This window comes from Grus americana, chromosome 3 (assembly GCF_028858705.1).
Source record: "Grus americana isolate bGruAme1 chromosome 3, bGruAme1.mat, whole genome shotgun sequence".
In the NCBI taxonomy this organism is placed as follows: Eukaryota; Metazoa; Chordata; class Aves; order Gruiformes; family Gruidae; genus Grus; species Grus americana.
In genome coordinates, this window is record NC_072854.1 from 32,619,525 (window position 1) to 32,635,750 (window position 16,226).

Here is a 16,226-nt window from a genome sequence, read left to right on the forward strand (position 1 = left end):
ATGTATTCTCTGACGTTATTTTGGCCCATGCCAGCTAGCACTCTCTGAAACAATGCCACGTTCCAGTTTGGGGGATACTGTGGACCTGGGAGGTGGTATGAATAAAAGCACCCTTTTTTGGGAAGGAAAAATGTTTAGCCCAGGAGGCTGAAGCTGTGCTGTGCCACAAGTCCTAAGGACTAAGGAATGGATCTGGCCACTCACTATTAAGGTGTAATCTCTGTACCAGCAGAGGGCTGACAGGGCATCAGGGCTAATATCTCGAAAAAGAGAATTCTCTTCTATGGTTGTATAATGACTAGCCAGGACTGGAAAAGTGCATGTACAGCTCCATATTCCACCTGTTTGCAGAATTGCCATATAACTTGTCATTTAAAGTTGCGTGCTCATTAAAGTTGGTGCACATCTTGATGCTGAAGATTTTTATTTTTATTTTTTTTTCGCACTGCGCTCAGCTCAAATGTAATGTGCTTGCAGTTCAGTATGGCCCCAAGCTCTCTTGTTTCACGTGCTTCAAAACTATTTGTATTTCAATATTTTAACCATACAAACTGCTGCCTCTGCAGCTTCAGAATATGTCCTGATACCAAAACTAAACTGTGAGCTTTACCCCTTATATTTTTAAAATGCTTAACATAACCATAGTTATTTAAAAGATGTTTGTTTTTCTTGTAGGGAATCAATGGAAAAGATGGATTGCCAGGTCCTCCGGTAAGAAAACATGCCTTTGTGTACTAGTGTATTTTATTCTTCACAGATACCATAGCTGTTAATCCTAGGCAGTTGCTTTCAATTCTGCTAACAGATGAATATGCAACAATGCCTTTAAGTGATGTGTTTGTCTTTTTTCAAAAATAATTTTTCAGGGTGCTGTGGGGAGACCAGGAGACCGAGGGCCCAAAGGAGAACGTGTAAGTCCCTTGTTTTAGTAACTTTTTTCCTTTTACTGAGCATCTATACAGCTCATTAGCGCATATTTTACAGGCAAAACCAAGAAATTAATTTTCTGTGAACTTCAAGCAGTCTCTTAGACAACTAAGAGGTTTAGTCCTAGACACCACTTTAAGGAATTAGAAATGAATTGGCTTCTGCATTTAGAGGAGAAACAAATTTTATAGACTTTCTAACACAGTTGGCCTGGACAGTGTGAATTCATCAATAGGATGAAAATTAGAAAGTAGCTAATCCTGTTGGGATGCTGTCACACTTTGCAAGAGCTTTAAAGCTTTCCCTGTCATCATCCCTGGGAGCTTTGTATGTCACAAACACAAATCATGTTTTATATAAAACGAGCTTGTCACACGTAGCCAGCAGGAATGCCAATGCAATACCTTACTGCTTGCCAAAATGTTTAGACGGTTCTGTTCATGGTAATGAGATCATGGCAGACAGGAATCATTACGGGAGGTGAGAGGTGATCATTATTTTGCTAAAGCAAAGAAAATCCTGGCGCTTACTCTGCTTCTGTTATAACTTTATTAAAGCCCTCATGTCCTAATACAGTTGATACCACATTTATTCGATGAAGTGGTAAAGCACCTCCCTGTGTAATCTGGAAAAGGAAATGCGAGGAGACACGAGATTTTCACCGTTATTACAATAATTGTCCCTTACAGGAATTAACAGTTTTCAATGTTCTGTCCCTGCCTTTAAGGGCACAAATAAAGATTATTTGCAACACTCTTTGCAACTGTCCAGACTATGTAGCACAAGAGAACTTAAGTAGCGCTAAACTATGCGTTATGCTGAGGAGGTAGGATTCATTTACACCAACCTGTCCCTTTTAGCAGGGAGGAAAATGTTAAAAAAGTCTGTGAGGGACAGAGAGCCTTAGCTCTATTCATCCGGATGAAACCTGGGAGGTTTTAGGGTAAAAGAACAGAGTGTATTCATTGCAATCTCATTGATGACAGAGTACATATGTACACACGTGTACATGTCGCTGTAGATGTAAACATGGATATATGCTTGCTCTCAGAGAGGTCACAGATGCCAGAATCTGCTCTCACTTCTGGGATCGCTGGCAAAGATGTCATGATCTAGGTCTCTTGGTACAGAGTAAAAAAAAAAAAAAAAATATATATATGCGTATGTATATATAAATACATATATATAAGAAATATATAGATAGTTGTTAAAAAATAAATCAATTTCCAGAAGTATTTTTGTCTCAAGTGATAATCAAAATCTCTCACAACCTCTTACAAGGAAAGTTATAAATATGCCCAATGCAGTATCTGAATACAGTTTTCAGAAAGCTGTCAGTAGTTTCTTACAATTCTACAGGACAAGAAAAGGTTTGTTGATAACAAGGGGAGATCTGCCTGAGAAATAACAGTGAAATACACAGCAGAAGTCTGCATCTCAGATAAAAGATGAGTGGGAGAGTTGGAGTTGATTTTTTTTTTTTTTAATCTCCCCTCTGGACTACGTATTAGTCCTGCATCTGTCAGAGAGATTACAGTGATTACAGAAAATAAGAGAGTCAAGTTTTTCTTGCAGCCATTATTATTACTGCTCTACAGCGTACTCCTTCAGTTTGAGACCAGCTGTTGCAATTACAGAAAAGAGAAGTATCAAAATTGGAAGGACAGAACAAAACTCTTGAGGTTTTCATGTCTAATATAAGTATATCCCTGTAGAATCCGTTTTAAGAAGGAAGAGGTCACCTGGGCTGAAACAAACATCCTTTGAGTGACTAAACACTACTGTCATTACTACTTTATAAACTGAGCGACAAACCTGTGGTTTAAACCAATCAGAAATACACCTTCCAAGTAATTTCAACAACAAATTAAAGTACTGGTGTCTGGCTCATTTATTGCTATTATCTGCATGCCTCGATCACAGACCAGGAGCCCGCATACAGAAACCTAGGCAAAACAATTGCTCCTTCTGCACGTAATTTAGTGTAAGTTTAAATGCAAGAGATAGGAGAACACTAGAAAGGAGGAGATCTGCATAATCAGCACAATAGGCAGAGATTGCAAAACGTAAATGTCCTGCTCTGGTTTTTGTACAATTCATAGTGAGGGAGAGTTTAAAGAAGAATCTGGAGGAAGATATGACATATTTTTATTATTTTTTACAAGGAGCTTCTTCCAAACACAAAGAAAACACTGGAGGCAGTTAAAAAATGCTTGTTTGAAAAGTGGCTGCAGTATTTGATCTGCCTCCTACATGTTGGCAGCCTATAAAATGGGAATCGTTTAGAAGAAAAGTAATTCCAGGATCAGCTTCACACTGCCATAGCACCATGGTCTTAGAGAAACCTGCATTGTTCTTTATTTCTAGTAGAATAGCTATCCATACCTATTCTTCAGGGTTATAAACCTGAGAAAATATATATGTATATTTATGCCTTAAATACACTTTTAATGAAGGCTTCTTGTAAGTATAGTAATCTTCAGACAGCTTTTTTTATATATGTGGGTGCATACATGTGTGTGGTCTCAACTGAAAGCACTGTCAGACAAAATGGTGTGTTCGGTGGCTCTCTATACTGGACTTCGATCTCCAAAAATAGTGAGGAAACTAAAAATTATATTAAGGCTATACCTCCTTCAAGTTTTGCAATAACATATGGTAGAACAGGAGCTGTTCTTGAATTTTATGTTTTAGGTTGCTATGAGTGTGCAGGAGAGGAGGTTTGGATGCAAAAACTTTGTGAAGGCCAGGAAAGAGCATCCTTCCTGCAGACCACAAAAGTTCTGCTTCTCAGTCAGAGTCCTTCCTCTGCCCTGAATTTCTCAAGGTGTTGCAATACACATCCTGATGCAATAGCTGTATGCAGGACAGGAAGTTTTTTCCTATAAATCTTAAAATTTGTAGAAACTTGAAAAAGGTATGCCTCTTCCATCAGAACATTACTCTTACAATTCCCCCAATGCACATACGCACCCTTTCCTGCTCCCATTGAATTTAAAACTTGAGAGTCTTTGACAAGGTGTACGGGTGTCTTTTGGATATCATAGCTTCTCTTTTTTTCTGCTGAATTGCTAAATTAGCTATACGTTTATAGGAAATCATTAATATCCTGCATATTGAGAGTTTTGCCCAAAGTATTAATGCCTGGAAACTAAAACTGGAAATAAGGTGGCTGCAATATTGACAGAACAGGCCTTTTAAGAGAAACACGATAAATGTAATCACGTTGAGATTGTTTCCATGTCACACTGTCGTGGTTTAACCCCAGCCGGTAACTAAGCCGCTCACTCACCCCTCACCCCGCAGTGGGATGGGGAGGAGAATGGAAAAAAAACCCCAACCTTGTGAGTTGAGGTAAAGACAGTTTGGCAAGGTTTTGGTAGCGGGTGGCCTCTGTGAGAAGACATGTCTCCCATGTCAGACAGAGCCAGTTCCAGCTGGCTCCAAGACACATCCACCACTGGCCAAAGCTGAGCCCATCAAGTCATGTTGGTAGGGTAAAAACCACTGCTCAACAACTGTGAGGGACGAGCGAGAATATGTGAGAGGAACAACTCTGCAGACACCAAGGTCAGTGAGGAAGGAGGGGGAGGAGGTGCTGCAGGCACTGGAGTAGAGATTCCCCTGCAGCCCATGGAGGACCATGGTGGAGCAGATATCCACCCTGCAGCCCATGGAGGACCCCATGCCGGAGCAGGTGGATGCACCTGGAAGGAAGCATCAGCCTGTGGAGAGCCCACATTGGAGCAGTCTCCTGGCAGGGCCTGTGTCCCATGGAGAGGAGCCCACACAGGAGCAGGTTTTCTGGCAGGACCTGTGGCCCATGGGCAACCCATGCTGGAGCAGTCCATTCCGGAAGAACTGCAGCCTGCAGGAAGGACCCACGCTGGAGCAGTTCATGAAGGAGAAGGACCCCACCCTGGAGCAAGAGAAGAATGTGAGGAAGAAGGAGCAGCAGAGACAGTGTCAAGGACTGCACCCTCCATTCCTCACGCTCCCCTGCACCACATGGGAGGAGGAAGTAGAAGAGTCAGGAGTGAAGTGGAGCCTGGGAAGAAGGGAGTGGGCTGGGGGGGAAGGTCTCACTATCCTGCTCTGTTATTAATTGGCAATACATTGAATTAATCTTCCTCAAGTCAAGTCAGTTTTCCCCTGGTGGTGATTAGTGAGTGATCTCCCTGTCCTTATCTTGAGTCACAAACTTTTCATCTCATTTTATCCCCCATCTTGCTGAGGAGAGGAAGTGAGAGAGCAGCTGGGTGGGTACCTGACAGCCACCCAAGGTCAACCCACCACACAGGGTGACATTATAGGTGTGGGATGATGAGGTTCCAGATTTTGACACTTTTTTTTCTTCTTCTCCTGTGGTAGACTTTCCAGACTTTAGAGCCTCTGCACTCTTACTGAGGGCAATTTAAACTCCAGTTGTGAATGCATTATGGTTTCAGTTAATGTGATAAAGCATCAGAAGTCACAGTGGACTTGGTAGTGAAGCTTAGTTGTGGTCGGTAATAAGCTCTAACTCACTGGAAATCATACAGATTGGAGGGCAGATAGTGATAAAAATGTACAACCTCCTACTTGTATCCTTACCTTCCTTTCTTTTTCAATCTTTATATATCGTGTTAATATGACTTAAGAATATAACTACAGTTTTATTGGTTTATCAGTTAATGATATTTCAGATCTGAATACAGTTTACCAGCACTTGCTGTAGATTAAGACTGCAATTAATTCCATTCCATCCATCTAGTAATGATGTAGTCGATTCTTGGTGCTGTTTGCTGTTTATGGTGGAGCCTAACATTAGCTAAAGTGATGCAGCACAGGCAGTCAGTGACCCTGAAGACCTGCCAGCTGCTCACTAACAGTCTGAACGTGTGACTTGTGGCACTCTGCTCCACAGCTGGAGTTTGGTGAACTAATAGCTAATACATTAAGTCACTCCAAAAGATTTATTTCCTCACAAATAAAACAAATTTAAATGCCATCTCAGCTGTGGCAGAAGCTGTTGCTGACCAGAACATTGACCTTTAATTTATTTTGTTTGCAAGGAATTCACTCATTATGAATGGATTTATGTATTTGTTGTTTCTTTGATTAGCTGAAATTTTGTGTACATGCAGAAATAAAATATTAGGGTTCTAGGGAAAGTTACAGAAAAAATGCCTGATGCCTTGTGCACAGGGGAATTTGACCATCTAAATTCTATCTATGCCGTATTTGACATTTCTAGATCCTTGTATAAAGGCTCTAAACTTTCTGCACCCAAGTTCTGCCCTTGAAACAATGGGTTACAGAGTCAAGCTATTTTTTTTGTCATTGACTTCAATATTAAAAGTGTAAGTAAACACAATGTTACTTGCTGTGTTTTCAGAGACAATGGTTAGCCTGTAAAATCAGCTTCCCTGCATGGCTCATAAAATCTATTTCTAAACAAGGAAGAATTTTCTCTTTAGCATTCTTGGGTGACTTTTCCTAGTTTGTTCCACTGTGTGCAATGGTTTTCTTTCTGCTTTTATTTTACACAGGGAGATCAGGGTATTCCAGGGGACAAAGGTCCACAAGGCGAACGAGGGAGACCTGGCCCATCAGGAGAAAAGGGGGATGCAGGTCCTGTTGGGCCACCAGGAGACAGAGGCTATCCAGGATCACCAGGTCATCAAGGTCCCCCAGGTTCTCCAGGACCCCCAGGGTTTCCGGTAAGTAAATACAAGTTTTCCTTGGTTGCTTGTGAATTCAGACCATGTGAAGGTTACATGGAAATTCAACCGAGCAATACCGCAGTGTCAGAAAAACTAAGATATCTCTGAGATAATTTCAGTGTTCAGTTAAGAGGTGGAAAAAATATACTCAGGTGATCAAGCAGCTATTTTTTAATTTTTTTTTTAAACATGTGCTATGGATAAACTTTAAATATTTATTTCTTTAGCTCCTGACAAATAAACATGGCTACTCAATACTGTTAATTTGCAAGTTTTTCATAAGCTTAAGAGCTAAAGTGTAAGTCTTTGCAACTGAGAAAGAAAAGGAGGCAGACAAAAATGATTCTCAAGAAAAGGGAAATCAGCATTTAAAAAGACAATGAAATGCTGCCTGTCGGTTGTAGATAGCTTGATTTGTCTCCACGTGCACACAGGCACGTATCCATCTTCTGGGTTCTTTTTACCCTCAGTCACATAGGGTAAAGCTCTAAAAACCTTTTCCAGTGAAGTTATTGGTCCTTATGATATAGTTTTAGATAGTCAGCTGTGCATCAAAGCAGTTAGTCCCTAGAGGGAGTGAGAAGTTGGCAAATGCTATGCACAAAGCAAGTAAAGCATAGCGGTGACATCCCTACTGCGTCCTTATGGGATGTAATTTCCATACACATAGCGTGCTGATCATCTTGACAGTTGGGAGTGCCTCTTCCGCTTCATGGTATTAGTGGTCTTTATATTTGCAATAAAGTGCAATTTGGTATTTGCGATAAAGTGGCCTTTGCACTTTGTTAAGTAAATAACACAAATATATTAAAATATGTAATATTGGTGAAAGCTTTACATTTTTAATGTTAATTTCAGCATTTTTTTTATTTTGTATCATCATAAAGTGCCCTTTGTATGTTTTTTCTGTTACCTATCACCTTTTCTTTTCCTCATCAGGCTGATACCGTTTCACTTGAAGAAATAAAAATATATATCAAACAAGAGGTTCTTAAGGTTTTTGAAGGTAAGAAAATGAAGTATTATACAACTAAATGTAAATCGGAAATTCTGTTCTACAGAATCTCTACAGCCTTTATATACGTTTCTTTCCATGTCATCTAACTTACCTTGTACTTAGCAGCTGCTTTGTTGCTGTAGCTATATTTAACTGTTGTTTAAGTCTACTTAATATAATTATGTTCAATTATCAGTTATAGTATCTGTTAACCAGAGTATTTCCTTATGTAAAAGATTAGCATTAAAAGGTAGTTTACTCCAAATAATAATAGCAAATGTGTAGGTTTCCATTGTAGATACATATATGTATCATATATTATTGCAGATACATATGTATCTACAACATATCATTAGGACATTGAAGATTTATTAAAGTGGAGACAATGGAAATATCTAATTATTTTGGCCACTTAGTGGGTGACCATCTAAATGAGAAAAAGGCTTGACAGCTTTCAGTCACGCAGGTGTAAACTGCTGTGCATTTTCAACAAACATCCCGGCTAAGCTCCAGAGCTCCCTTGGAGACCACCAACTTCTGGCACAGTTTTAGGCAAATACCAGATTCAGCCAAGGCCCGTGTACTGTGTAAGATTTCTTAGGTGTCTCCTTACTCATTTTTCTTCCCCAGCATTTTCCTAGTCAGGGTTGAAAAGCTGTGACTCAGGTAGGTGTCTGAAACAAGCTTCTGCTCCAACAGCTCTTAACAGTAGCTTCTCTTCCATTGCAAAACACAATTCTTATGTCTGCAATATGCTTAGTTGTTTTGCCATCAGTATTTGTGGATACAAACCCTTTTATCTTTTAGGGATAAAAGAAATCATATAAAGATTGAGACTTTTTAAAGTGTTCAGGCAGTTTTTCACTTCGTAACAAGGCTATCGTTTTGTGTATTTCCACCCTTCCCCAAACTGCTGCCCCTTAGGAGTTCAAACTGCTATTTCAAGAGCAGTTTGTTGGCTGACGTTTCCTCCTTTTCCCATTCAAATGGAATGGTAACTAGTATTTAGTCTATTCATAAAAAGAAAGTATTAGAAGGTGTGCAGCCTACAGGGAATATTGTTTTTTGTCTTTATAGGTGTTCCATTTTCTACATCTCACTAGTGTTCCCACAGATCTTCTATTTTTGGCTTTGTTTCACTTTGCCTATTTTCTGTCACCTTGCTTATTTTTTGTTTGGTGCCCACTCTTCTCTTTACTCTAATTTTTTTCTTAAATATTAAAACTCCACCACAGTAAATATCTGCTAAATTGTGGAATGTTTAATTAAGTTTTTTAATTGAGTATAAATGAGACAGATTCAAGGTTAGTACCTATTTTTTGTACCTCTAAGGAATTCTGAAATGTTACCAAGTGCACTTTATTCCACCAGCATGAACAGTTCGTGCTGAAGTCTCTGCAATTAATAATGTTTGCTGAGCAATTTCACAACTGTTTCCAGGGTTTCATCACATTCCAAGAACTGTTTGTGATATTTAAGCTCTACTTTGCAACTTAAGATGAGCTACAAACATCTGAGATAGCCCTTCACAGGGGTGTTAAGTGCTAATTATTTTGTGTTCATCTATTTTAAGTACTTGCATGAACAGGAGTCAGAAGTCATTTGAAATATTAGAATACATTAGTAAAAGAGGGTAGTAATACAAACTTTAGTACAAATCAAAGGGTAAAGACTCAGACATGAGTCTGAGTTGGAACTGAAGGCATCGGTACTTATAGACACATTTAATACCTTGACATTTAGAAAGATTAAATATCTTCCAGAAACTTACTTTATCTGGGCCTTTGATATTAATTTATTTTCCCGTATTTTGCCAGCAGATTTCTTACCTGTTTTTTCTTGTGCCCTTTGTTAATGAAGAAAGGATGGCTCAGTTTGTATCCCAGCTGAAGCTGCCCGCTGCAATGCTTGCCTCCCAAGCTCATGGAAAACCAGGGCCCCCAGGAAAAGATGGGTTACCAGGACCACCAGGAAAGGATGGTTTGCCAGGGCCACCAGGAGAACGTGGAATTCAAGGTAGGAATTCCAAAAAATGTTCCCATGAGTTGTATCTTGAAATCTTTATACACTTGCTAATGAATATTAAATAAGCCAGGATTACCTATCTAGCTTCCTAATGATTAACTTTTAAAACTGTACTTATGGTTTTCCAGACTAGATCTAAATATTAACCCATAGTAAATGTGTGGATTTTACTGATTAAAAACTCCTAATCAGTGCGTTTTATTCTAATAAGTGATAAAGTTAATTACTGACAGATATCTAAAGCTGACATATCTAGACTACTGTAGCAGTTATTTTTTTCTCCAAAATACTTTAACAAGGAAAAAAACTATGCCAGCACTCTAATGTAACTATATAGATCCTGTTCCATATTGAGAGACCATCTTATTTAAGAAACAAAATTTGATCTCCAAGTCTGAGTGCTCTCAGCTCTGATCCTGAGACAACACAAGGGAGGAAAAACTGAAGGCAAATATTATTCTTTAAGAAGCAGTTAAAACTGAAATATTACCACATGAATTCTTCTTACAGAGAAGTAATCTGTTTTCTCAAGTCAGTTTCAGAATGATCCGCTTTTCACTATACCCGAAACGGTAATTTGTACACTGCAGTGCATTTGGACAGTATAGGACTGTCGTTTCACTGAACTGTCTTTCACTGCAAAATTAGCTTCAAGGCATCCGGGCTCACTGAGCTGTGCTCGACTGTAGAGTCAGCCTCTCAGAGATTAAAAGGAAGAGGAGAACAGAATAAAAGGAAAAAAGAATTTATCGATGAATAATATTTTGTGGGTGGGTAATCTGTAATTTGCAGTTTATCTGTAGGTAGTTCTTTATTATCTTTTGTTAGTTTGGTCTGCTCTGGAGTCAGAGCAAGTCAGACTGGAATGAAGAACATGAGAGCAAAGCTGAAGATGTGTGGATCCTAAAGCTATCAGAAGAATAAAGACTTACTAACATTGATAAGCGCAGACCCCTGACAGAAGCTTGAAAAATGTGATGAGCTCAGAAAGAGAAGAACAAGAATAAAGGATCAAGGAAAACAATAAAAGGCTTAGAATCTTACAACACTGACTTCATCATTACCTAAATATTCAGATCACTGTAAACAGTCAACTTCAATGTCAGTGCCAGATTGTTCAATAATGATGTATGTGGTGGATAGTCTCAGATGCTTCTGGGAAGTGGAACGTTGTACTAGGCTTCATTTCCAGCTAGTGAGCATCAAGAGTAAAGAAGATAGCTATGCTTGAAAAAAAAAATAAAGCTGCTTTTTCATGCCTTATGCTTAAGTAAAAGTAGTGCCCCATGTATGCAGGAGTTCCATTTATTTTACTGATATACTCAATATTCTTTTTTGATTAGTAAAAGGTAAGCTAAGTGAGGAGCATTTACTTCTCTGATACATCAAAAGATATATGAAATTACACTTCCAAGGAAAGAAAACCAAAAATTTGTCTTGCCTCCTTTTTACACTCTCAGCAAGAGATAGCCCTGTGAAAGACGCACGCTTACAAATACTCTTCACGCCTTTCCCAGCTGTGCCTGTGAGTGTTGTTGTTTTGTGCAAACAGTAAAAAGAAATTCAAATCTCTGAGCAGACTGAAAAATATCCTTCCATATTCCAGCTTGTTTTCAGCCATAAAAGACATAGCAGACAAGACTTCCTGGAGAAGCGTGTTATGTGCATGTGTGGCTGCGATCACCAAGGTGGCATGCTGTGTGTACACATGCCCAAGTCCTAATGCACATTTGATACTGACTGACAGATCTTCCTTGTTATATTTCTCATGTGGGTGAAGCCCAGACTGCCCACTCCAGGGTTTTGCTGTGTGCGGTGATACACATCTGGGCTGGCCGAGTGAAACAATCACTTGTCCCATACAGCCAGCGAAAAGAAGTAGATACTTTCGGAGAGCAATTAATAGAACCACTGCGAACACCTCCAGAGCCTGTTTGTGATGCTGCGCGCTGAGCAGAGAGCCTGCTCGAGCCAGCCCGCAGGAAGGGCAGGTGTCCAAGGAGGTGCTTAACTTCACTTGCGGCTTCGCAGGGGTCCCTCCATACGCCCAGAGTGTGGTGCCGGTTCCCCCAGGAACTGGTCTGGTATGACCTGGCTGGATTCCACCAGAGCCACCTCCTACGCAGCAAACCGATAGGTAGGGGTTAGGCCCAGAAGCAGAAAACCTAGATATTAACTTTTGGAAGTGTAGGCATCGTCTTCAAAAAAGCATATTTAAGGAATTGCTAGACTCTTGGGCATAGAGTCATTAATTTCTAATTAAGTCCAGAATTGTTACCTGCTGGCCTTCAGCAAGGTTGTTCATAGTGTACCTCAGGTACTTCCCAGTGGTTCAGGTACAAATAATTTTGATTTTTATAGGATGGTCTCAATAAAAATATAGCATGCAAACAAAAAAACCCAAAGAATTGCAACTTAAATTATGAAACATGCAATTGGTATTAAACAGACTTTATATAATTGTGATTGGAAGATTTTTTTTAATATATATATATATACATTTTTAAAAAATAACCTATGGCATATGCATCAGCAAGCTGATACTGTGAGGCAGTGTTAGCAGTGAAATGTTTTGGTTCATCAGACCAAATGCACCTTGGGATAATTTTGCAATCCAGAGATCCTTTATGTTAATATGACTATTGCTTTATTCTCAATAGAGAAAAGAAGACTTCATCTTAGTTAAACTTTCCTGTTTCTGTCAAATTAAGGAAACGAGTTTTTTATAGGTCCTCATAACTCATGGTAGCCTTGAGGAATGAAACATCACAGCTCAGGAAAGAAAAATAACTTGTGATGAATAGTGGAAGTTCCTTAACTTTATTGCTAATCTCTGTTGTAAAATCTGTGTCTCTTATTACAATTGTAATCATTTGTGTGGTGGGAGCACGTAGAAACCTTGGCTGACATCAGGAACCTGTTGTAGTGGATGTGGCCCAGACACAGTCACTCACCAGAAATAGGTGCACTGGTTTCAAGTGTTGTCTCCTGTCAAATGTTCTTGGCTGTGGAGGGTGAAGTTAACCTGGTTTGCTTTGATTTGAAACTCAGTTGCTGCCTCTCAGCTGAGAGGGCTGTAACACGCAGAAGGAATTCAAAATACGCACTGGAGGGAGGATAAGAGGGCTTGCTCGAGCTTTGCAGTCATTTGTTTTTAAGAACGCAGAATATTTACACAGTAAAACACAGTGGATACTTCGGTCTCATTGTTCCTTGTCATCGTAATGTGTTTGCCTCACGTGTGTATTAAAGAAGCTCAGACTTCTCTAGATATTGACCTGTTAGTTTCAGGTGCTGCATTATCCATGCAGGTGGAAGAGGGTCTCCATGATACAGGTGGAATTCCTTTTGGAACTGTTTAAATGGGAGAACTTTTTACCTCCAAGTTCATGGACATGAACTTGTTTCATTTCCAAGTAGAGCTGAGGGTGTAGCGATACTTCTGACCCTGAAGTTTGTGGAGAGCCCCAAACCAAGAGCTGTATTTTAGCTATCGCCGCTCATCTCTACGCTTACCCGTTTGAACGCATACTTGCTACATACTGCTACCAAGTGTTTACCGTACTACCCACGTCGGGTACATGTTTACATACTACAGCTTTTGGGTTGCAGAAATCACAACAAAACTTCTGGAACCCAAGTGAAAAAGGCTTTGCTAAAGCAGTCGCCTTTTGAATTAAGCAGGTACCTCTTACTGGAATTCTAATTCTACCGGTAAAAACAGACAACATCTTATATGTGCCTTTACGTTAAGAACAATAAATCAAAATCTGATTTAAGTGTATGGTAATATTTTTCCTTTGACTGTGTATGAGTTTGTCAGTTTAAGCTCAGAGAGAAGGTGGTATTATCCTCTAGAAGTGCAATCATGGCCCTACTCCTGAGCCAAATATACCTCATTAAAAATCAAGTATTTTCCTGCCAGAATTACACATTACATTTTTCGGATTGTTTACATATAGGCCTTTTTACTAATATGCTTACACTCTGTTAAATAAAGCTTTCTTTGTAGAAAAGATACCTGGGAATTTTTTGTATTAAACTTCAGTGTCCACAGAACTTACCTGCCACTGTGTGCAAACTACACCTTTGCATGTGTACTCAGATACAGCTAGTAATGGTTTACATTACCCTGGATCATATATTTGCATTGGCAGGCTGCTCTTTCTCCTATTATGGGGTTTTTTTCCTTATTGTCTTGAATTCCAGTGATGTTTACAGAATCTTTCAGTCTATCTCAGTCCCTTTTCAACTATGATGTCTCAGATATCTACAGTAATGGTTATCATGGAGCATGTAAATGTGATACATCGTAAACGTGATTTCTGTCTTTTCCCCATAGCTAAAGAAATGCAAAACAAATGATTAGTGGTAGCACTACTTTGTAAAATTACAATTAACCGGGTTTGTAGTGAGAAACGTACTGTAACTGTCTATTGTAAATTAAGAAACATAGATATATAATAAATAGGAAATGTAATAGATCCTGTGGTTGTGTGATTGAGCTTCTCAAACAGTAACAACTACTATGTGCTACACGGGATTATCTGAGCCAACCAACTTGATGTATTCATAAGTACTACTGTGGTCATTAAAGAGCAAAATCAAGATTCCCAATTGAATACAAACACCTGCACATTCCTTTTTCTGAGACTTTATAGCTTGTGTGTGTATATGCCTTGTGCAATTCTGCTTAACACAACTCAGCAACCAGAATGCATGATTAATATTAAGTTTGTTTCTCTGTGAGCTTTTAAACAGTTGATTTCCTTTTGTTATGTTCTGCATGTCACTCCGCATGCGTTTTCTACCGGTTTTGCCTCACTGTAATTTCCTTGTTGCGGTGCTCAGCGAAGAATAAGATAATTGATGCTCTGTTTTGAAACTTGGAACGATTGCAACAGATCATAAGCTTTCTACCAAAGTGTATAATGAGCTTGTGTGTAACAGAAAGCTTGAATACTCTGTGTACCCTTCCTACTGCATTGTGTCTGTTGTAACAACCCTGAATTGGTACCCACAGCACTTACGGTTGTCCTGTAAAGTACTGGTGTTGCCATAGACCACGGTACACCGACAGGACAACCTTGGCCATCCATCTGCCAGTGCCCGTTAATCTTCATGAGACACGAGGTGGATTGATACCACTGTGCTGACTGGTCAGCCGTGACTCTTCTCTTTTAATTCAAATTAAGTTACAGCTCTTCACAAGAGGAAGTTTATTGTATGACATATGCAACACTGAAAATATACTGGTCCCTAAAGCAGCACAAATTTAATTCCAAATGTGACCAGAAGTTGGCAAATTAATCTTCAACGTATGTCACCACACATGCCAACATCTGTGGTGCTGGGGAGAGAAAAGGGTTTCCTTATAATCCCTTTTAAAGTAAGGGGCTGTGGCAGGTGTCACACTTGTGCTTTTTAAAATGCCTTCATCCCCTGTCCTACATAAATTACACAGTCTAAACAGAAAAGCTACATTTTTAGATGGATTCGTAACTTGCAATATTAAGCAAAACATTATACTGATACTCACGAGTCCTCTGCTTTACAACAGCCAGTTTCCAACTGATAATTTTTTTTACAAAGAGTTTAAGGAAAAAGAAGCAGGTTGGGGATGAGTTGCAGCCCCTGAGAAGATGGAAGCTATTAGATAAATATGAAGTTATGGCTTGTGAAGAAAACAGACACAAATATTCAAAGTATAATTAGTAATCACACCTCATTAACCATGCGCAGGCACTTGGGTCACAGTAGGCTTTGCGTGCCAGAAGCCGTAATCTCTGCAGGCTCTAAGGATGCCTCATTCCACGTAAGGGCAGCTCGGTAACGTGGGGGTGGGGGGCAAGTGGGTCTTCTCTCGCACACGGGGGAATACCTGAGCATACAACTTCCAGTTTATAGTCTAAAAAAATGCAGACAGAAAGATTTATGTAGAGTGGGGAGGGCGAAGTCTTGCTCAGTTTGGGGGCTATCAGAGAAGGGCTGGTCAGACTCCAGATGGTCTTTGGGTTGGTGCTTTGCATCACTTCATCAAACAGGTAACGCTGGAGCAGAACACACATTTGGTTCTTTATTAGAGGAACTTCAGGAAGATAACTTAAAATCTCACGGAAAGGTGTTGCTAGCAAACATAGCGAGAGTCCTCTGGGGGAGGATGCAACGGTTACTGCTGGAAAGCCTCGTATTTTCCAGAAGGAACGTATAAACATAAGAGCTGTCTCAGACAAAGGAGTGAGCGTGTGTTTTCCCAATTACATTTGTCTTGATAATTTCCGGTCAACAAGATATATGGAAGATCACTGTTTGTTTTTGTATCTTTATTCTGTGTAGGTTATAGAGGACAGAAAGGGGAAAGAGGCGAGCCAGGAATTGGACTGCCCGGTAACCCTGGACCGCCCGGCCCTGCAGGTACAAGTCTCCAAATTATTTCTGCTATTGTTATTTAGGAACTAACAAGCCTTTCTCCTGGTTCTCACGCTGGTTTATACACCCATGCCTTTCCTCCCGCATTTGGTCAGCGCGTGAGGTCAGACCCACCTGCCTTCTCGTGGATGAGCTGGCGTGCA

The 16,226-nt window shown here is 39.8% G+C and overlaps 1 protein-coding gene across 5 annotated transcripts in view; it reads left to right on the forward strand.

Moving 5' to 3' along the window:
* COL19A1 (collagen type XIX alpha 1 chain) overlaps positions 1 to 16,226 on the forward strand; it is a 223,059-nt gene that overhangs the window by 198,944 nt on the left and 7,889 nt on the right. For all 5 annotated transcript variants that reach the window (XM_054821680.1, XM_054821681.1, XM_054821682.1 and 2 more), the window contains 6 exons: positions 676 to 711; positions 867 to 911; positions 6,459 to 6,629; positions 7,572 to 7,638; positions 9,490 to 9,645; positions 15,991 to 16,068. In XM_054821680.1, coding sequence (XP_054677655.1) covers positions 676 to 711; positions 867 to 911; positions 6,459 to 6,629; positions 7,572 to 7,638; positions 9,490 to 9,645; positions 15,991 to 16,068 — 553 coding nt within the window. The remainder of the gene's footprint in view (positions 1 to 675; positions 712 to 866; positions 912 to 6,458; positions 6,630 to 7,571; positions 7,639 to 9,489; positions 9,646 to 15,990; positions 16,069 to 16,226) is intronic.